At 63.5% G+C, this 21,278-nt stretch overlaps 1 protein-coding gene and 1 long non-coding RNA gene across 3 annotated transcripts; one reads left to right on the forward strand and one right to left on the reverse strand.

Annotated features, from left to right (window-relative positions):
- Window positions 1-1,207: 1,207 nt before the first annotated feature.
- VSTM5 (V-set and transmembrane domain containing 5) lies at window positions 1,208-20,872 on the reverse strand. Of its 2 annotated transcripts, XM_012518406.3 has the most exons (5): window positions 20,783-20,872; window positions 4,489-4,815; window positions 4,280-4,417; window positions 4,019-4,176; window positions 2,823-3,626 (listed from the first exon to the last, which is right to left on the reverse strand). In XM_012518406.3, exons 1-4 carry the CDS (start codon window positions 20,859-20,861, stop codon window positions 4,133-4,135), a joined length of 588 nt encoding a protein of 195 aa, XP_012373860.1. In that variant the 5' UTR covers window positions 20,862-20,872; the 3' UTR covers window positions 2,823-3,626; window positions 4,019-4,132. The 2 variants fall into 2 exon arrangements, with proteins under 2 accessions (XP_058145340.1, XP_012373860.1); XM_058289357.2 differs by lacking the exons at window positions 4,280-4,417; window positions 4,489-4,815; window positions 20,783-20,872 and having other exon boundaries at window positions 1,208-3,626; window positions 4,019-4,133.
- On the forward strand, window positions 13,227-16,337 carry LOC131276321 (uncharacterized). The gene is made up of 2 exons (XR_009183817.1): window positions 13,227-13,949; window positions 14,143-16,337. It is a non-coding gene; the product is annotated as an uncharacterized lncRNA (long non-coding RNA).
- Window positions 20,873-21,278: the final 406 nt, after the last annotated feature.

Genomic DNA, 21,278 nt, shown 5'->3' on the forward strand with positions numbered 1-21,278 from the left:
TTTGCTGTTGACATCATGTACATGGTTAAAATCCCCAGGTACTTTCTGAACGCCTCACACCAGGTGTGTCTTTAATCAGCTGGCCTTACTCCACTGTTAATGAAAAGGATTGCCAGGAACTTCATTTGAACACTTAGGGCCACGCTTTCACAGGGAATTGGGTTCACTGAGTCGGGCCTTCTCCCAGAATTCAGCAAAGTTCATGCTAGCACAAGGCCCTTCCTTCCCTTCTGTACCAGACCGAAGTGCGTTCCTTTGTTTGTAAACGAGGTTGTGTTTAAAATGCCCAGTGTGACCTAAGCAGGCACTTTGAGAACTTCCGCCGAGGCCCACTGGGGATGCCATGGAGAAAAGGCCAGCGGCAGCATCTCCTCTCCCCCGATGTCTATTCTTGATTCCTTTCAACTTTTCTTGGGCCGCGACGGCCCCCTGTGATCCGTGTTCCGTGCCTGAAATCCCTGAAGGAAGCCCGCTCACCCTCTGGAGCCCGACCAGGCACCCGCAGGCCACGCGATGCCTCTGGGTATCACACTCAGTAACTTTAATTGACACTTACATCTTGTTCTTGAGTAAAAAGAGGAAAGTGAATTACTACTTCATAAATTCACTTTGCCTAATAGGGAAACATCCTTTCTAAGGTACATGAGGTACCTGAGGTACATGAGGTACCTGAGGGGAAAACACTGAAGGGACCGAACTGTCTTAACACTGGTCTGTTACATCAAAGCAACTTAACGGGAGCGGCTGTAGCTCGGTTGAGTGCCCATGAGCCCATGTAAGTCAGAGGTGCTTGGTTCAATCCCAGTACCTTCTAAAAAAAAAAAAAAGGCATTTAGCATACCTGTGCTGTACTTTACCAGCTCAAATAAAAGAGATTCAGTTTTCATTAGCAAGCTTCTCTCCCGCCGCCAACATTCAATCTCTGATAAATTTACATAAAAGCTTGATGTGCCAAACCCATCAATATTCTTATAAACCACTGACTGAATTCCCTGAAAGAGAAAAATATTCATAGACGATAAAATTGAATGTTTAGTTCATAAGAGGAAGCTCATTTGATGGAGTTAGTCTGATGTGATAGAAATCTTGCCCAAGACTTTTACTTATAATTTGAAATTAAAAGTGATTTTTTTCAACAATTATACTGTATCCATGCTATGGATTGTATTGTAAGGGCATTAAAAAGAATGAAGTTTAGGGATAGGTAGAGACACTAATTCCAAAGATATATTAAGAAAACAAGCAAATTGTAGGATAATATGTATAATGGAATGCCATTTGCCCAACAAGAAAATATGTATATTATATAGTGTATAAAGAAATATTTTCATATACGCATATACAAGTCTAGAAGATAAATGCCAGCTTTAGCCATTGTTCCCTCTAGGGAGTAGGATTGTGGAAGAAAGGAGACTGTTTACACACAGATTTTAGTACCCTTTGAGTTTGAAGGCTGTGTCCCTGGTGTCATTAAACCAAAACTGCACCTAATGTTTAAACGGCAGGAGAAATAGGGACCTCGGCAACATGATCCCCCCAAGGATGGAAGAACGGGCGGCGGGGCGGAAGTTGAGGTGAGGCGGCGACCGGAGCCTCCACCGCGGGCGCTTGCTCTGCTTTGAATAAACCACGGCCGGGCCGGGTGCCTCCGTGGAGACGGGCGGCTCCTGCGGCCACAGGGTTTCCCGCGCCCGGTCCCTCCAGCGCGTCCAGGGGACGAGCCGAGCTTCCCCCTGGCCGCTGCCCCGACAGCCGCCTCGGTGCCCCTCTGGGGGCTCAGGCCACAGAGCACGGGGCCTGCGGGGTCCTGCCGGGGAAGGGCACACGCGCCTCCGGGGGTCAGACCAGGCCGGGAGGGCCCGTGCTCAGGACGCCGTAACGCCAGCAAGCTCGCTCCAGGCGCCTCCGGGCCGCGAGGCGGGGGCGGGCGCCAGCGAGCGGCAGCTGCTGAGGGGCGGGGAGCGCCCGAGGAGGGGCTCCGCGCTGCCGCAAACGCCCGCCGAGGGGGGGGGGCGCGCTGCCGCAAACGCCCGCCGAGGGGCGGGGCTCCGCGCTGCCGCAAACGCCCGCCGAGGGGGGGAGCCGCGCTGCCGTAAACGCCCGCCGAGGGGCGAGGCCCCGCGCTGCCGCAAACGCCCGCCGAGGGAGGGGGCGCGCTGCCGCAAACGCCCGCCGAGGGGGGGAGCCGCGCTGCCGCAAACGCCCGCCGAGGGAGGGGGCGCGCTGCCGCAAACGCCCGCCGAGGGGCGGGGCTCCGCGCTGCCGCAAACGCCCGCCGAGGGGGGGAGCCGCGCTGCCGCAAACGCCCGCCGAGGGGCGGGGCTCCGCGCTGCCGCAAACGCCCGCCGAAGGGGAGAGCCGCGCTGCCGCAAACGCCCGCCGAGGGGGGGAGCCGCGCTGCCGCAAACGCCCGCGAGGGGCGGGGCTCCGCGCTGCCGCAAACGCCCGCCGAGGGGGGGAGCCGCGCTGCCGCAAACGCCCGCCGAGGGGCGGGGCTCCGCGCTGCCGCAAACGCCCGCCGAAGGGGAGAGCCGCGCTGCCGCAAACGCCCGCCGTGGGGGGGAGCCGCGCTGCCGCAAACGCCCGCGAGGGGCGGAGCTCCGCGCTGCCGCAAACGCCCGCGAGGGGCGGAGCTCCGCGCTGCCGCAAATGCCCGCCGAGGGGCGGGGCCCCGCGCTGCCGCCAACGCCCGCCGAGGGCGCGCCTGTGCCGCGGCCGCCACCGTCTTCCCAGGGAGGCTCGGGGCTTTGTGCTCAGGTTTTCTGTGCTTTTCTTTAAATGGATCACTTTTTCACAGTTTGAAGCGTGACTCGTGGTTGACATTTACACTGGCCAGTCTCTATGATTTAATATTTTCTCTTGAAAAAAAGAACCCCCGTCAGGCTCTGGTGCCAAAAGCGTTGTGTGGGAGCGTTCAGGGCCGAGGTGGCGGTAAACGTGCAAAACAAGCCCTTTAAAGGGGGGGCGACTCTTGACGTAACAGCTTCTGAGGAGCCTTTGCGTCTGCACCGCGCTGCCCGCGAGGCCCGCCCCGGGCGCTCCCTCCTCCCACCGCGAGGCGGCCGCGTCGGGCGGGAGGGGCGCTGCCCGGCCCCCGCGACGCCCTCGGCGCCCGCGCCCCGCTCCGCGGCCCTGCGGGGCGCGAAGATCCTCCTGCGGGCCGCGCGCCCGGGGACGGCCTCCGCGAGGCCGCACGCCCACCAGCCCCACGGGCAGCGGCGGGCGCGGGCGCGGGGCCTCGGCAGGGAGGAGGGAAGGGACGCGCGCCCCGAGGAGGCTCGGACCTTCTCCATCCCGCGGGGCGGTGCCCTGCCTCGGTCTTAGCTGAGAATGCCGGAGAAAAACGAGGACTGAGAACAGTTCCTCCTGCCGAGAGCTAGCCAAGGCGGGGGCTGCCGAGTACACGCGAGGCCCCGTCACTGTCCCGCACTGACAGCAGCGCCTGTGCTGCGTGTCCTTCGCTGCGCAGAGGCAGGTGAGGGCCAGGCGTTCTCAGCCCACCTCGGAGGAGCCGGGGCCTGGCCTGAAACAGGTCCCCGGGGGGTCAGAACCCCCAGTGATCGCTGCTCAGGCCGGGAGTGAGCACTGGATACCTTGGGAGCTGTGCAGGGGAAGACCAGTTAACGCTGGCAAGAGGAAAGAAGAGAAAGATCATCTTAGCTCCTGACCTCAGAGCTGGCCCCGCAGGAGCCCACCAGCTCCTCTCCCCACAGCCCCAGGCCGTTGAGCCCACCCTGCGCTAGCAGCTCAGGGCAGCACCAGCAGGCGTGGAGAGCCTCCCGCTTCTCACAAGGGCCCCAGAGCAGGGCTGGGAGCCCCGTGGGGTGTGCGGAGCGGACAGCACAGGGCGCTGCGGGCCGAGCTGGCCTGGCCTCAGCTGCGGGCCCTCCGACAAGGGGCCGGTGGCCGGGCGAGGGGTGGCCAGCCGAGCAGGCCTCTGGCTCAGCCCCAGCCCGCTCCCGGGGCCCAGAGGAGGTACCGCGACTGCGGCCCTCAGCGCCATGTGGTCAGCTCTGACCTCCTGCTGTCCCCTCAGGCCGGGCTGGAGTGCCAGGCCAGCCCACCAGTCAGGGCTGCTTTTGCTGGAAAATGCTGCTTCCTCTTGAGGTAGGGGGTAACCGCTTGGGCTTGGCTAGCACTCCACCTCCTGCAGCTCAATCTCCTCCGCTGTGCTGTCTGCAAAGCAAGAGACGGTGGCGCTGGAGCCCGGCCACGAGGGGTCCAGCAGGTGACGTGGCCAGCCCTCCAGCCCAGGCTCCCGCGCCGCAGCCCGCGCTACCTTGGAGCTTGTGTCTCCCGCTCTGGACTTTGTACGCACACTTGTTACAGATCCACAGGAGGCTGGTCAGCACCGCCGCCACCGCAGCGAGCAAGGCCAGGAGGACGGCGACAAAGTGCAGGTCCTCGTGCAGGAGCTCTGCGGGGGGGCGGGGGGAAGGCCTCAGCACCCCGCGGCCCTGTGTGGGCTTGGGGCGCACCGGAGCTTACCTGACACGCGCAGCACGACCGTGCCCAGCTGGCGGCCGCCCCGGTGCTCCGTCACGGTGACCACGTAGTAGCCGGCGTCCCGCACGCCCACGCGGAGCAGCTGGAGGGAGCCGTTGTCGAAGGTGCAGACCCTGTCCCTGTGGCTCCGGGAGACGTTGGCCCGAGACCCCGGCTCCCACTCCACGATCTTGTGCACACCCCAGCTGGATGTGACCCTCCACTCGACGGTGGGCACCCCCGGGCAGGAGTAGGCCACCGAGAGCAGGACGTCCTCGTCCACCGTGGCGTTGATGGCTGGCTGGGGGACGAACAGCGACACGCCCTGGCCTGCGGGGTGGACCAGAGGTCGGCTGGCTCACAGGGACTTGTTAACACACTAGTCAGGAGCTCACAGGGCCTAGTTAACACACTAGTCAGGAGCTCACAGGGCCTAGTTAATGCATAACTAGTCAGGAGCTCACAGGACCTAGTTAATACACTAGTCAGGCGCTCACAGGGACTAGTTAATGCATAACTAGTCAGGAGCTCACAGGGCCTAGTTAATACACTAGTCAGGCGCTCACAGGGACTAGTTAATGCATAACTAGTCAGGAGCTCACAGGGCCTAGTTAACACATAGTCAGGCGCTCACAGGGACTAGTTAATGCATAACTAGTCAGGAGCTCACAGGGCCTAGTTAACACATAGTCAGGCGCTCACAGGGACTAGTTAACGCATAACTAGTCAGGCCCCTGAGCGGCAGGGCTCCAGGCCCTGGCGCACGCTCCGCGTTCCCTTCTAGGGAGGGAGGCGCGTGGAGCCAAGGGCAAAGGAGGCGGTTCCAGGGAACACGTGCTTAAAGGTGAGCACAGCTGCTGGGGAGGGGACCCCCAAACCCAGACCCACAGCGCGGGCAGGGGTGGGGGCGGCGGCTGCGCGAAGACTTGGGGGTTGACGTGAATGAGCATGGGGGTCGCTGGAGTGCAGGAGTGATGGGGGCGCTGGGGACAGGGTAGGCCGAGGGGGTGTCTGGGAAGCCTGAGGCTGCTGGGCCGGGGCTGGGTGGGCCTGGGTGGGCCTGGAGGAGACGCCGTGGGGCGTGGCGGCAAACACCTACATGGAAGCGGAACAGAGCGGGCCGCGGGTGTCAGGTGCTGGGTGGGGGTCGTCGACGGGGCAGAGGCGGCAAGCGAGGTTTCTGTCTATGTGGGTGATGACAGCTGTGTCACCACTTGGGTGACACGCCTTTACACGTGATGACAGCCATGTCACTGCTGAGATGACATGCCTTTACACGTGAAGACAGCGTGTCACCACTGGGATGACACGTGCCTTTGTATAGGATGACAGCTGTGTCACTACTAGGACAACACGCCTTTAAGTGTGATGACAGCCATGTCATTGCTGAGATGACATGCCTTTACATGTGATGACAGCCGTGTCACTGCCGGGACAACACACATTTACATGTGATGGCAGCTGTGTCCCCTTTTGGATGGCATGCCTTTACATGTGAAGACAGCCATGTCACTGCTGAGATGACATGCCTTTACACGTGAAGACAGCTGTGTCACTGCTGGGACAACATGCCTTTACATGTGGTGACAGCTGTGTCACCACTTGGGTGACACACCTTTATGTGTGAAGACAGCCGTGTCACCACTGGGATGACACGTGCCTTTGTATAGGATGACAGCTGTGTCACTACTGGGACAACACGCCTTTAAGTGTGATCACAGCCATGTCATTGCTGAGATGACATGCCTTTACATGTGATGACAGCCGTGTCACTGCCGGGACGACACACATCTACATGTGATGGCAGCTGTGTCCCCTTTTGGATGGCATGCCTTTACATGTGAAGACAGCCGTGTCACCACTGGGATGACACGTGCCTTTACATGGGATGGCATCCATGTCACTGCTGGGACAACACGCCTTTACATGTGATGACAGCTGTATCACCGCTTGGATGACATGCCTTTACACGTGAAGAGAACCTTGTCACTGCTGGGATGACACACACCTTTACACATGATGACAGTTGTGTCACCGCTGCAACGACACACACCTTTATTCACGGATCAAGCGTGTGCCTGGCTCCAGGCCTGGGGTGCCTGCTCTATGTTGCCATCTCGTTAAAGACCCACGATGCCGTGCAGCTCTGCCAAGGTTAAAGACCTGCCCACGCTCTGCGGGCAGCCGCCTCTGTGCTCACACATCTAACCTGTGGCCACGGGCGGGTGGCGAGAAGGCGGCGTCTGCCTGGCCGCCTCGGCCTCCCCGGGCCTCTCCCTCCTGCCTGGGCCCCGGCCCGTCGCCTCCAGGCCTCAGGGCCCTCCCAGCTCAGTGCCCCATTCGTGTCCCTCCCGTCAGGCCTAGCAACAGGAATAGTGAACAAATTCCACGCTGGACGGTGGGAGTGAAACGGCTTTCAGGAGTTACTGGGGCCAAGAAACAGGGATGTACTTTTCCTCAGCTTTGTTACAAGAAAGTGAAACGTGAGTACAAGGAACATCTCTACACCCTTTACCTAGAGTCACCGATTAACATCTTGCCACAGCACGTGGGTGCATGAATTTTGCTGAACCCTTTGACAGTAAGTTGCAGGCACCCTGGCACTTCGCCTCGAACAGGCCACTCTCCTACACAGCCACAACCTCGCGTTTCAACACTGCCCTCGTGTCTGACTAAAGCAAGACGATGAGGAGCCTGGGCGCTGGTGGGCGTCTTTGCACCTGTGTTCGCCCCACACCGGGGCCGCTGGCCCCCCACGGGCCACCCAGGAGGACTAAGCACCTGCCTGGGGCTGCGCACTCTCGGGGCCCAGGGGCACAGCCAAACAGACTCGCGGGCTCAGCACGGAAGGCGGCTGGCGAGCCTGCCTCCCACCAGCCCTTCCCGCAGCGACGCAGCTCCGCTCAGGCTCCGAAGCCGCATCCTGTGTAGCATGAACTGCACCAGTCCCCTCCGCGACCCGGGACCCCTCGGATCCCCTGATCCCAGCCCAAAGCGTGACGTGGTGGGGACAGCTGCCCTGCAACAGGGAGCAGAGTGGAGCCCCTCCAGGCCCGCCCGCAAGGCTGGGGCCGCGTGGCTCCCATCCCGGGGCACAGCACTCGGTCAAGAGACGTTTTCAAGTGAGTGGGTAAGCAAATGACTGAATCTTTACAGCAGGAAGAGGGGTGAGCTTGGATGGTCTGAGATATCATCTACAACCCACACTCACAGAGACGGGAACTAGATGTTACTAACGCACCCGCCCGTCGGTGCAAACACACCCGCCCATCGGTGCGCGCAAAGCCCTGGATTTCTTAATCCCCGTCTCTGCAGGTCACTGGGAAAGGGCAGGAGTGGAAATGGAGTCCAGCTCTGATTCCAAACCTGCCTTTTCCATGCCGCCTCGTTGCCATCTGTGCGTCCACTCCGCCCACCAGCCCACCCACGCCCACCTCTGGCAGTCACCTGCTTCTCCGTTCCCTGATCTCAAACACCGCGGCTGAGCAGTGACCGCGTAGGACTCAACTCGGGCCAGTGCTCCATCACAGCCTCTGCTGGAGACAGCAGCCCTTTTACGGCCTCTGACCTTCATTTTGAGCCTTGTAGTCACTTAAGAAATAGAAAAACTGAAAAAAACCACCCAAGTTTCTCAGATGCTGATTCAGCACACACCACTCAACTGTCCTCACTGGTTTCTGCATTTTGTCTGAACCAGAAAAACCATTTAATCAGACAAACTAAGCTGGTATTTAACTAGGTTTTAGGGACTAAAAGCCCCTCCCCTCTCAATCCACCATGTATAATTAGGAATTAATGGTTAATGGCAGAGAAGGAAAAGAACAGCCCCTGGGTCTCTCAGGTAAACTGCTTGTCACCTGCTCAGAGTTGAATTTGGAGTAACCACTTCTGTCACCAGAACAACAGCTAAAATCATTCTAGAACACATCCAGAGAAGCTCTGACTAGACCAAGATTTTGAGCTGGATCAAAAGTCCGACTTGAGGAGGCTGATTCAGTGACGCAGACTTTTCCTACAGGATGGAGGCCAGGCAGCTCGCAGGCCTGAGCTTTGTCTGGAAACTGAGAGATGTCGTGATGCGTTACTGAATCAAACAGTAAATTACAAAGCAGCACATGGTCTCATATTTGTGTAAGTATGCACTGGTATTACATATGTACAATAAATTTTGGAGTAATCAATGCTAGACTGTTAACATGGTTACCCCTCAGAGATTGGTGGCAAGGGAATTTTATTTTCCAAGTTATACATTTACATAATTTTGAATTTCTCATTTTTTTAAAAAAAATTATTTTACTAACATAATATACAACTTAATCCCATTTAGATATATAATTCACTGGTTCCAGAGTTATTTTTGAATTGATAATAAAAAATTTAAAAAAGAAAGAAAAAATAAAGACAAAGAAAGATAATAAAAAACAAAGTTTATTTGTAAAATCTTTTTAAGAACTCCCGAGTAGATGAAGAACTCTGGTAGGCAACACTTTAAAGAAAAGTTTAAAGTTTACCCCGTTTTTCATCTTTGCTTGAGTTGTGTGTGAAAGGCAGAGAGTTTCTACCCACCTCCCAGAGCAGATGGAGACGCTTCCCTTAAGGAAGGAGTCAGAACTGAAGATTTTAGCTCCATGTTAGTCACTGGAACTGGAACCTGGGACCCCGGAGTTGGCGGGACCCCTGGGGAGGTGACGGCACGGCTGGGCAGTGGCTGGAGTGGCACGCTCCCAGCGGCCTCTGCTCCTTCGCCTACAGATCAGGTACAGGTGGACTTGTGACTGGTTAGAAGAGGGATTATTTCCTGAAATCTCGACAACGGCCAGTGTTGTTCGTATGACAATTTCAGTGGACAACAACACCAGCGGGGAGGTTCCCGCGCCCAGTGCTCCCCAGGGGAGCGTGCCACGAGGGCGTCTCCTCAGAGCTCTTCTCACCCGACTCATCTGGACCCTCGTGAGCTGAGAACCAGGAGACTCGTGTCACCGCCGTTGTCATCATCAAGTCTTAAGCAGCTAAAACGAGCCACAGAGAAATGGCTGGACGGCCGGTGGTGTGATGAGTCACATCACAAAAGGACTAGTTTGGGCTGAGGGAGGTGCAGGGGACACCTGGTGTAGACAAAGAGCCTGAAACACACCAGGCTCTAAGGCCTCTGACTGGCCCAGGCCTGCCTCAGCGCTTCCCAGCAGGCGGAGGCCTCGGTGGAGCGGAGGACGGGGTGAGGGACACGCGCCCAGGGCCTGCCAGGGACCGAGGGCGCAGCACGTGGTGCCGTCTTGGCCCACAGCGCCAGGTCGGTTCACCTGGGCGCAGGCCTGCTGGTGGTCACCCTACCTGGGGCCCTAACAGGAAGTCCACGATCCATAACCTCACCCTCGAGGCCAACGGGGGCGCAGAGCCCAGCCTCCTCCCTGAGCCCCCCGGCCGCCTGGCCCATGCCCACGGGTCGGCAGTCTTAGCAGGGACTTTCCGCGCCCACCTGAGCCCCGTGCACAGTGGCCACATCTTCCCAACAGCAGGTGCTGCTGGGAGGCGAACCCGCCAGCAGGACCTGGTGAGCTGGGAGAGCGGACGGGGCCCGGGGGGAGGGAACCCTGCCGTTTCCTCGACACCCTTCTGAACAGTCCCACACGCCTGCGTCTTGAGAATTACTTTAAAGAGCACTGCGATCCTAAAAGCAAACGGAATGGATGCCGAGACTGGTTTTGAGCCCCACCGATTTTTTCACGTTTGAAAATGTTAGTAAATTCAGATTTACACAACTGACAGGGCTCTTCACTAGCAGTATTCAGGAGACACGGCAGGAGGAACCTCTTACGGCCAGGCAGTGAGGTCTGCGCAGAGCCCACGTTCCTACTGAGAGAAATCAGAGGTCCCAGGAGGCGCTTGAGCCTGGAGGTGGAGCTTTGCATTTCTCCTGTTTCCCAAAATCCCACATTGTTCAGAGCTGGGAACGCCTTGGGAGACGGGTGTCACAGGTAGCAAGAGGCTAGACCTGCGCTGTCCAATATGGCAGGCACTGGCCACACGTGGCCACGCAGCACCTGACGGCGGTAGCTGGAACTGAGACATGCCCTAAGTGTGAAATGTACACCGGGCTTCGAAGACTTAGTACAATACACAGAATGCAAGTTATTTATATGAATAATTTGAAATATTGGTTACATGTTGAAATGGTACTGGTTTGGATATACTGGAATAAATAAAATACAGTATTAGGATCAATTTTACCTGCTTTTAAAAATTTCAAATGTGGCCACCAGAAAACTGAACTTACATATGTGGCTTGCATTGTGGCTTATATTTCTCTTGGACAGCACTGGTTTAGCTTACCACTTGTCCACCCTCTTGCAAAAACAAACAAAAAGGCCCCGTTGCTTTGCGGTGGCTGCACCCCCTCGCTCCGCCAGCCTCTCCAGTGTCCCTTGAACCCGGGACGCTGCTCCTGCAAGTCCTGGCCAGGGCGGCAGCAGCGCTCCCGCCTCCGCGCCCGGGGCGGCGGCTCGGGGCCAGCCTGGCCGGGGCACCTCCCGCCCCGGGCCGCCCTCCCTTCCCGGGCCAGCCTGCGCCGCAGCCGCCCCGGTCGCCTCCACGTCGCCCGCGGGCCCAGCCTCGGCCCCCGTCAGCGCTCCCGCGTGCCCTGCCCGCGCCCGGGCGGCTGCGGAGGCCACCCCGCGGCGGCCCCGCCGGAACCGCGCGTTCAAACACCCCGTGGGCTCCGCGCCCGGGTCTCGCTGTTCTCCTGGTAAACGACTCTTTTTGCACAATTACTGTTAGAGGCCCGGGGGTCTCGGGACCTCCACGCTCATCCCCAGCACGCGGCCTTCCCTCCCGCAGGAAACGCCCTTCCAGGCGCCGGAGGCTCGTCCCCGGGAAGCGCCGTGGAGCTCCTCGGTGGCTCGGCGCCGCCCGGGGCGCGCTGGGGTGCGCTCACTGCCCCCCGCGCCCCCGGCGCGCCCCCCACGTGCCCCCGGCGCACCCCCGGCGTGCCCCCCCGGCGTGCCCCCCCGGCGTGCGCCCCCGGCGTGCCCCCCCGCGCCCCCGGCGTGCCCCCAGCGCCCCCGGCGCGCCCCCCGGCGTGCCCCCGGCGCACCCCCGGCGTGCCCCGCGTGCCCCCCCGGCGTGCCCCCCCGGCGTGCGCCCCCGGCGTGCCCCCCCGCGCCCCCGGCGTGCCCCCAGCGCCCCCGGCGTGTGCCCCCGCGCCCCCGGCGTGTCCCCCGCGCCCCCGGCGTGCCCCCCCCGCGTGCCCCCAGCGTGTCCCCCGCGCCCCCGGCGTGCCCCCCCGCGCCCCCGGCGTGTCCCCCGCGCCCCCGGCGTGTGCCCCCGCGCCCCCGGCGTGTCCCCCGCGCCCCCGGCGTGCCCCCCCGCGTGCCCCCAGCGTGTCCCCCGCGCCCCCGGCGTGCCCCCCCGCGCCCCCGGCGTGCGCCCCCCGCGTGTCCCCCCGCGCCCCCGGCGTGCCCCCCCGCGCCCCCCGCGTGTCCCCCCCGCGCCCCCGGCGTGCCCCCCCGCGTGCCCCCCCGCGCCCCCGGCGTGCCCCCAGCGCCCCCGGCGTGTCCCCCCGCGCCCCCGGCGTGCCCCCCCGCGTGCCCCCCCGCGCCCCCGGCGTGCCCCCCCGCGCCCCCGGCGTGCGCGCCCCGCGCCCCCGGCGTGCGCCCCCGGCGTGTCCCCCGCGTGCCCCCGGCGTGCCCCCGGCGTGTCCCCCCGCGCCCCCGGCGTGTCCCCCGCGCCCCCGGCGTGTCCCCCCGCGCCCCCGGCGTGTCCCCCGCGCCCCCGGCGTGCGCGCCCGCGCCCCCGACGTGCGCCCCCGGCGTGCCCCCCCGCGCCCCCCGCGTGCCCCCCGCGCCCCCGGCGCGCCCCCCGCGTGCCCCCAGCGTGCCCCCGCGTGCCCCCCGCGCCCCCGGCGCGCCCCCCGCGTGCCCCCAGCGCCCCCGGCGTGCCCCCCGCGTGCCCCCAGCGCCCCCCGCGTGTCCCCAGCGCCCCCGGCGTGCCCCCCCGCGTGCCCCCGGCGCGCCCCCCGCGTGCCCCCGGCGTGCCCCCCCGCGTGCCCCCAGCGACCCCCGCGTGTCCCCAGCGCCCCCGGCGTGCCCCCCCGCGTGCCCCCAGCGCCCCCCGCGCGCCCCCCGCGTGCCCCCAGCGCCCCCGGCGTGCCCCCCGCGTGCCCCCAGCGCCCCCCGCGTGTCCCCAGCGCCCCCGGCGTGCCCCCCCGCGTGCCCCCCGCGCCCCCGGCGCGCCCCCCGCGTGCCCCCGGCGCGCCCCCCGCGCCCCCCGCGTGCCCCCGGCGTGCCCCCCCGCGTGCCCCCAGCGACCCCCGCGTGTCCCCAGCGCCCCCGGCGTGCCCCCCCGCGTGCCCCCAGCGCCCCCCGCGCGCCCCCCGCGTGCCCCCAGCGACCCCCGCGTGTCCCCAGCGCCCCCGGCGTGCCCCCCGCGTGCCCCCAGCGCCCCCCGCGTGTCCCCAGCGCCCCCGGCGTGCCCCCCCGCGTGCCCCCGGCGCGCCCCCCGCGCCCCCCGCGTGCCCCCGGCGTGCCCCCCCGCGTGCCCCCAGCGACCCCCGCGTGTCCCCAGCGCCCCCGGCGTGCCCCCCCGCGTGCCCCCAGCGCCCCCCGCGCGCCCCCCCGCGTGCCCCCAGCGCCCCCGGCGTGCCCCCCGCGCCCCCGGCGTGCCCCCCCGCGCCCCCGGCGTGCCCCCCCGCGCCCCCGGCGTGCCTGCGCCGACGCCCGCGTGACGTCACGGCGGGCGGGGCCGAGGGTCCCCCCGGGTCCGCTCGGGGCTCCGCCGCCTCCTGCGCCCCGCGGCCTCCCCCGCCCCTCCACGCGCACGCGCGCCCGGCTTCTGGGGCTCCGGCAGAGGCTCCCGCGTGGGGAATGTGGGAATCGTACCGAGCAGCGAGGCCGGCAGGCGTGGGTTAAATCCCGCCTCCCGCCTGTTAACCTCGCGAGCGTGGGTGACACAGTCACCCCAAAGGCGTGGGCCCCCCTCCCCGTGGTAAAAACCCCGACCCCGCTCCGTCCCGCGGCCCGGCCCCCACCCCGCTCGGCCCCGGCTCGGCCCCGGCTCGGCCCCTCGCGGCCCCGGCCCTCTCCGAGCCCCTGCGGGGAGGGAGCCCCCAGGCCACAGCTGACTGGACCGACGGGTCCAACCGGCTTCTCGCTCCTGAGCGTCCGGCTCCGGGATGCAGAGACGCCCTGGTCTAGCGAGTACCTGCGGCAGGTGATGCTCCCGGGGGAGGAGCTTGTGCGCCAGGCTCGCGGGACCCCGGGGACCTCCGCAGAGAGGGCCGGCCGCGGGTCCAGTCCCGAGGAGGCGCCCGGCTCTTCGTCCTGCCAGATACCGCACCTCCCCCAAAGGCACTTCCTTCCGTGACTTCACCTCTGCGAGTCCTGTCTTCATCCGTGGTGCGCGATTACAGCACCTGCTGTGCTTGGCTGTGAAGGTCCAGGGCCTGGCGCGCGGCCAGCGCTCACTGGAAGGTGGGTGAAATACTAAAAGCGTGTATCTATATCATAGTCCTCAGTGCTCGCCTGAGGCATTGGTGCGTGAGGGCCAGGGCCCGGCAGGACGAGGTGGGTGGGATGGGATCGAGGGCTCAGCCCACCCGGCCCTGCTCTCTCCCCACAAGGGCTCCCACCCTTTTTGCCAGCCCTTCTGTGCTTTTATTTCCAGGAGTAGCTGCTCTCAGGCGTCTAGTTTTCCAACTGGAAGGGACAGAATAAGCTAATCTTGCTGTGTTCAAAGCTTGACTGAACATCAGACCATCTGGGGGAGCTTTTAAAAAGCCACCCATCAATGCCTTCACATCTTTGGGGGTGAGAACAAGGCCCGTGCGCTTTTAAACTCGCCTGGGACTGCGGCATGCAGCCAAGACCCTCTGAGCTGATCTGCACTAACGTCAGCGAAGGCCGTCTACGACGCGCTCCACGGAGGTACTCCACAAAGCCTGACACGGGAGGACGGGAAGGCCTCTGTGTGACAGCAACGTCAAAGCCTGACACGGGAGGACGGGAAGGCCTCTGTGTGACAGCAACGTCAGAGGCACTTGCGACAGCCGCCTCCCACGGAGTGAGTCTCCCGGCACCCCGGATTTCACCGCGTCGGGCTGGTCTTGGGACTGGCGAGGCCCCGGGGTTTGGGAGGACGCACAGGTGGGATAAGCAGCTCCGTCTACGCGCCCATGGCCACCGCAGTGGTGCTCGTCACTGAGCATCGGAATCCCCTGGAGGGCCTGTTAGAGCAGCTGCCGTCCGCCCCAGAAGCTGATTCCCTCGGTCTGGAGAACCGGCATTTCTGCCAAGTTCCTCTCGCTGCTTCCGGCCCCAGGACCACACCTTAAGGCTTTGGCGGTAAAGATTCTCTGAGACCTTAGGGCAAGGGCGGCAGTGGATGCTCCCGGGACCCCTCCATCCTCGACACTGCGACACCAGCTCTGCCAGGCAGGCCTGGCTCTGCCTAGAATTTATTTCAGCCTTCGAATCACAGCCAGAATGCGGGCCGACAGGAAGGATGGAAGGAGGCAGCGTGGGTGATGGCTACATTCGTGGACTCGAGTCAGTAGACTCATGTTCAAGACTCAGCTCTGCCTGTAACTATGCGATCTGGGTCTACTACGTAATTTCTTTCCTCCTCAGCTAGCATACTTATAAGGATACTATGATAGGGCTGCACCCACAACCTGTAGCTGAATGAAGTTTAAATGAAATAATACATGTAAGGAATATCAGTTTCTAACACTTGGTGACTGCTCAGTAAACATATATGTGTGTGTGTGTGTGTATTTAGGGGGGTACCAGAGATTGAAACCAGGATCTTGTAGTGGGAAGCTGGCAGTCAACTACTGAGCCACATCCACCTCTTTGAGTTGGTTTTTTTTCATTTCTTTTGCTTTTTGCTTTTTTGTTTTTAGGAGGCACCAGAAACTGAACCCAGGACCTCCTATGTGGGAAGCAGGTACTCAAATGCTTGAGCTACATCTGCTCCCTGCTCAGTAAATATTAGCTATTATCAGTCAGAACTCTTTGAAGATGCTAAGGTAGTGAGCTCCCTAACCCAGTGGTGTGTAAGCAGGAGTTGTACCAGGGATTTAAGGAGTAAATCTGGACTAAGAGTAGACATAGAAATGCAATGAGCACTTCAGGAAATGCGGCAAGAGACCTGCTGGTCTGAAGCAGACTCCCTGTGGAATTCCTTCAGGCATCTTTTTACCACACCTTTTCCGGGCACAGGCCAGAGCCAGGCTTGCTTGTAAGTGGGCCCTCTTCTGCAGGGCCTCAGGCTAGTGGACGCTGGTGCCATGCTCTCAGGAGCTGAGGATGCCAGGGAAGTCGGGCGTGGCAGAGGCCGCCGCCTCGCCCGACACGACCTCGGGGAGGTGGCGCGCTGGCTGGGGCGGGCATGCCGCGGCGTGGGCCTGACACCGCGGCGTGGGCCTGAGAAGGCCGGTGGCTGTTCCCGCTGCACACCTGGGCTGTGCACCTGGGCTGCGCACCTGGGCTGCCCACAGACTTATGGTCAGGCCCGCGGCTCCCTGATATGCCCATGCGATGGGCGGAGCAAGGAGTAAGGAACGAAGGTGGGTGGTGCTGGGAATGGAACCAGGCCCCCCCCCCCGCCAGGCCACGTCAGGTCGTAGCGCCTGGTCCTGGCGCTGAGAACCCACGAGCACGGGACCTCGGGTGGGCCGTAGCCCATAGGGCGAGGTCCTTGCAAGCAGAGCCAACTGGGCATGGAGTGGAGCCCACCGGAGACAGACGGCCACGTGATGGGGCGGCTGCAGGCGTTGGGGGAAGCACGGCCTTGCAGGCACCTTGGTTTTGGACTTACAGCCCCAAAATCTATGAGAAAATAAAGTCATGCTGCTTAAACCAACCAGTCTGGAATTTGTGGCAGCAGTTGAGCAGGGAACCTCCCAGCAGTTCTTTTTGGGAGGACCTTACAGGATGAGGGCACTTGGAATACGAGTGGAGCGATCAAAAGATAACTCGGGGGAAGCAGATGTGGCTCAACCAGTTGGGTGCCTGCCTACCATACAAGTGGTCCTGGGTTTGGGTCCCGGTGTCTCCTAAAGACAAGCAGACACCGCCCCTGCTGAAATGAGCAAACACTACAGGCCAGCAGGTGCCACAGCCCACAGGGAGTGGACCTGGCTCAGGCTGTTGGGCACTCGCCTCCCTCGTGGGAGGTCTGGGGTTCAGCTTCCAGCGCCTCCTGAAGAAGGTGAGCCAACAAATGGAGGGGGGATAAAGTAAATTAAAAAACCTTAAAAAAAACAAAAAACTCGGTCGCACACACGATTAGGTACCAAGCTCCACAGGTCAGCACTCCCCCTAAAAGTCTTATTTAAAATCGTTTCTTCCAGGAAGCCTTCCCCAACCCCTCCACAGTCAGCAGGCCCCACACTGCGTTTCCTGGCTCCTTCCCAGGGGGTGTAATTCCATCATCTGTCAGTCCCCCCAGCTCAGGGGCACTCACAGAATCCCCAGGGCCTAGCACCTGCTGAATGAATGCAGGAACGCGTGCACGGCCTCGGCCTCGGGCAAGCCCCTCAACCTGCGTTTGTTTCCTTGTAACAGGATTACTGTGAAGATGAATGGAAAGCAGCTGCTAAGTGCTGGGCGCAGACGTTGTCAGAGCCATTAGATGGCATCATTCATTTTTTAAATCAGGAGATGCTGGTTCAAGGCTGTTGGACTGAGCTTTCTAACCATCCTTCTGGCCCTGCTTCTGCTGACACGGAAAGACCCACTGCCTCCCCACCCATCACCCGCACTCCTCCCCCCCCACTGCCTCCCCCCCATCACCCACACTCCCCCCCACTGCCTCCCCCCCATCACCCACACTCCCCCCACTGCCTCCCCACCCATCACGCACACTCCCCCCCAATGCCTCCCCCCATCACTGACACTCCCCCCCACCGCCTCCCCACCCATCACCCGCACTCCTCCCCCCCACTACCTCCTCACCCATCACCCACACTCCCCCCCGACTGCCTCCCCCCCAATCACCCACACTCCTCCCCACCCCACTGCCTCCCCACCCATCACCCACACTCCCCCCCCCACTGCCTCCCCCATCACCCACACTCCTCCCCCCCAATGCCTTCCCCCCACTGCCTCCCCACCCATCACCCACACTCCTCTCCCCCCCGACTGCCTCCCCCCATCACCCACTCCCCCCCACTGCCTCCCCCCCATCACCCACACTCCTCCCCACCCCGCAAGGCCGCTGCCCTCTTGGCCACTCCCCAGTGCCCAGCCCTGTATCTGGTCTCAGCCAGGCTCCCCCACTCGCACTGCCCCTGCCCTTTCCCAGGCGCTGGCCATCCGCTCACGCAAGCCCGCCCTCAGTGTCACCACCTCTGCAGGCCCAGTGGGTCCCTCGGCCCGTTGCCCAGCCTGCCTTCTTAGACCAGCGACTGCCACCTCCCCTGCTAGGCGAGGGCAGCGGTACCCGTGGTCAGCTCTGAGCCAGTGTGACAGGCGGGGTGGGCGTTAAGATGGGGCTGTTGAGCTGAACCGACAGGTCTATGACAAAAAGGGACACATTCTGGTCACGTGTCTCTGAAATCCCAACCCAGAGTTAGGGGGGAGGTTTGGCTGATGGTGGAGGAAGGCGCACGTCAGGTGTGCAGTTCTGGGCCCTGGCTTCCAGAGGGATCTCTTCCAGGGGAGGCAGGAGCATGCGGCCCGAGTTAGAGCAGCAGACGGAGGCCCGCTCGCTGCCCGGCGGTCCCGTGCTGAGAGGCCCACCCACCCTGATGCAGGGGCAGGCGTCAGGGTCTCTTGGAGGATACTAGGATCCTCCACTCGAGACCCAAATCTTCCCAAGCTTCGTCCCCTTAGCAGCTGACTTGTCAGATTTCACGTTAAGAAAGTGGCAGGAGAAGAGCTTGCTTTGACTCCAGGAGGGCTTCCTGCGAGAGGAGGTGCCTGCGCTGATCGCGGCTGCTCAGGGCCTCATCTCTGACACCGTCCACTTGGCCTTCAAGGCGCAGCCCAGCTTCTCGCTAGCCTAAATGCGTCCCAGAGCCCTGCTGGCACGGGGCCCTGGAGTCATCTGCTTAGGGACCCAAGTTCCCCTCGACTGAGCCCCCGAGGGCAGGGCGGACGAGCCGTGTCGCCAGCTCCTGGCGTGGGCCCGGCAGGGCCATGGACCGTTGACTCAGCCGAACTTCAGCGCCAAGCAGGCGCGTCTCTGGCCTCAGCCTGGTGGGAGAGCACCTGTAGGTCTGTGGGGATACTGCAGGTAAGGCAGGTGAGACTCTGCCACCCCAGTGTGGTGTTCCGAGAGCCCCGGGCTTCCTGGCAAGCTGCGTCCGCGGGCGAGAGTAGCGGAAGGGCCCAGAAACGGCCTGTCCTGGCCACAACCATCAGAGGCGCGGAGAGCGGAGCCTGCGCCGAGCGCACCTGCGGGCATGCTGCCTCAGTCGGCCTGGGGTGGCCATGGGCGCTGCAGTTTCTAAAGGCTCCCGGGGAGGCAGCTGGGGGCTCTCCAAGGCCAGGGCTGTTCCAGGTTCCCCAAGGGCTCCTTCAAGCCCCAATGCTGGTCCCCTGCATGGAACCTTATCTGCAAATAGGTCATTTCAGAAGGAATTACTTAAGGTGAGGCCACTGGATTTGGGTGGGCCCTGACTCAACACGACCGGAAATTGGGTTCAATAGGCCCCGGGAGAGCGCCACGTGAGGACGGAGGCAGAGCCAGGAGGGCAGGACGGCCAGCGGCGAGCGCGGGCTGTTTTCTGCAGGACGCCACGCTGCAGGCTCCCCTGGGCCAGCGTGGTGCAGGCCCAAGCTCCCCCAGGTGCCTTGCAGTGGGACAGGCTGGACTCTGACCAAGAACGTCCTGTGCTCCTTTACGGTCCAGCTGTCCTCTCCCCTTTGCCCACAGGGCTGCTGGGGCCTTCCCAGCCCAGCAGAGCGGATAAGAGGGAAAGTCAAGTCATTGCCAGCTCCAACTCGCCTCCCCCCACCCACTCCTGTTTCTGCTTTCCCACCCCAGGCTTTCCACGGAAACGCCAGGTGCAAGGCAGGGAGGTTCCCGCGGCAGGGGGTCTGGGCACGAGCTGGGCGACCCCCGCCCCCCTGCTGCTGCTGGAGCAGGGGCCACCTCTGACCTGAGACCCCTGCAGCCCTGCATCATCTGCACACACTGGCTCATCCTGAACCCGGCTCCCCAGGAGACGCCACGTTTCTCCACCTCCCAGCACCCAGCACCGCAGCGGCACACCCTCTGGGGAGAGCTCCTGCCGCCTGCAGCTCGTGGGTGCAGGCCCTCGGGAGCTCCTTGAGGTCCCCAAGCCTGGGTTCTGAGGCCTCCCTGGACTTCCTGCACCCGAGGCCGGCCTAGCCGCAGTGTCCCTGCCCGGCCAGCGGTGGGGGGGGGGGGTGTGAACGGCTGGTGCCTGCACCCTGGGGCTCCCACACAGACTGCGCCTAAGGGTGCCTCCAAGGCGTGGTGGGGGCTGAGGACAACACAAGGTCACTGCAGGGCCACCACACCCAGGGCCACCACACCTATTTCTTGCCTCTCAGCCGCCACAGGCACTTGCTCCTCTGGTCTCCGCGTGTGGAGCGCGGTGGTCTGGGCGCCAAATCCCTGGGCTCCAGCCCTGGCTGCACCGGCCACGGCCGTGGACCCTGCGCAATCACGGAACCTCTCTGCCTCAGTTTCCTCCTCTGTGAGAGAGCAGGGGCGGCCCTTATTCCGCTGGGCCCTCATGGTGAGCGCCGGCTTTCCCCCGGTGCCCCACGGCCAAAACCTCAGTCCGCTGGTCTGAGCAGTGGATTAAGAGCAGCGACTCAGGAGAAAGGAAACCGCCCAGTCACCCGCGGCCGTGCGTGCTGAGCCCAGGTGGGGCGAGGGCGAGGGGTCTGCCCCGCTCGGGAATGGTCGAGGCCGCGGAGCTCGGGGGCGACCCCGCGAGCTGCGGGCGACGGGGGCGCACGGCAGGGTCTGGGGCCTGGGGTCGTGGACACCTCGCTGCAGGCCCAGAAATTGCCGGGAAAGGAGGAAAAAGGTGCTGCAGAGCTGGAGGTGGCCCGGGCCGGGTTCCGCCTCGTTAACGCCGCCAGCTCCAGGGGGGCGCGCAGGACCGCGCCCCGAAACGTCCCGGGGCCGCAGCCCCAAGGGCAGTGCAGGTTCCGCCAGGGCTCCCCTCCTCCCGCGACCCCCACGATCCGCGCGCCCCGTGTCCCCGCCCCACTCCCCCCACGACCCCCGCGAACTTCGCGCCCCCTCTGTCCCCGCCCCACTCCCCCCGCGCCCCCTGCGAAGCGCGCGCCCCCTGCGTCCCCGCGACCCCCGCGCTTACTCTGCAGGCAGCGGGCGGCGGACAGACCGACGGCGAGGAGCGCCAGGGCGGTGCCGCGGCTCCCGGGCAGCGGCCTCATGGGGAGCCCGGGCGGTGTGCGCGGCCGCCCCCGCCCCGTCCCCTCCCCTCTCCCCTCCCTGTCCTCCCACGCCCGCTGCGGGCCTGCGGGAGGACCTGCGTGCCCGAGCTCTGGTTGAACCAGTTCCCGAGGTGGGGGCGGGGGGGGGCGCGGGGCGGGCCGCACTCGAGGCAGGACGAGCAGCCGCAGCCGGTTTGCCTGATGGGGGAGGCAGAGGGAGGGAGGCGCCGGCTAGTCTGAGGACGGAGGCTGCAGGCCACGGGAAGCTTGTAGGGAAGGGCGGTCGCGGGGTGGGTGGGGAGAGGGGGGGGAGCGGGGAGGCCGCCTCTGGGTGGGGCCGAGGGTGGTGGGTGCCGCTGTGGGGTGGGGCTGCGGAGGCCAACGCGGGGCGCAGCGCGCGGGGGGCAGTGCGCGCTG

The sequence above is a fragment of the Dasypus novemcinctus genome, chromosome 27, assembly GCF_030445035.2.
Source record: "Dasypus novemcinctus isolate mDasNov1 chromosome 27, mDasNov1.1.hap2, whole genome shotgun sequence".
NCBI classification, from domain to species: Eukaryota; Metazoa; Chordata; class Mammalia; order Cingulata; family Dasypodidae; genus Dasypus; species Dasypus novemcinctus.

Coding starts and splice junctions, on each gene's coding strand:
- VSTM5 (XM_058289357.2), bottom strand. CDS start 2,823: ATGTCAACCACGAGTCACGCTTCAAACTGTGAAAAAGTGATCCATTTA.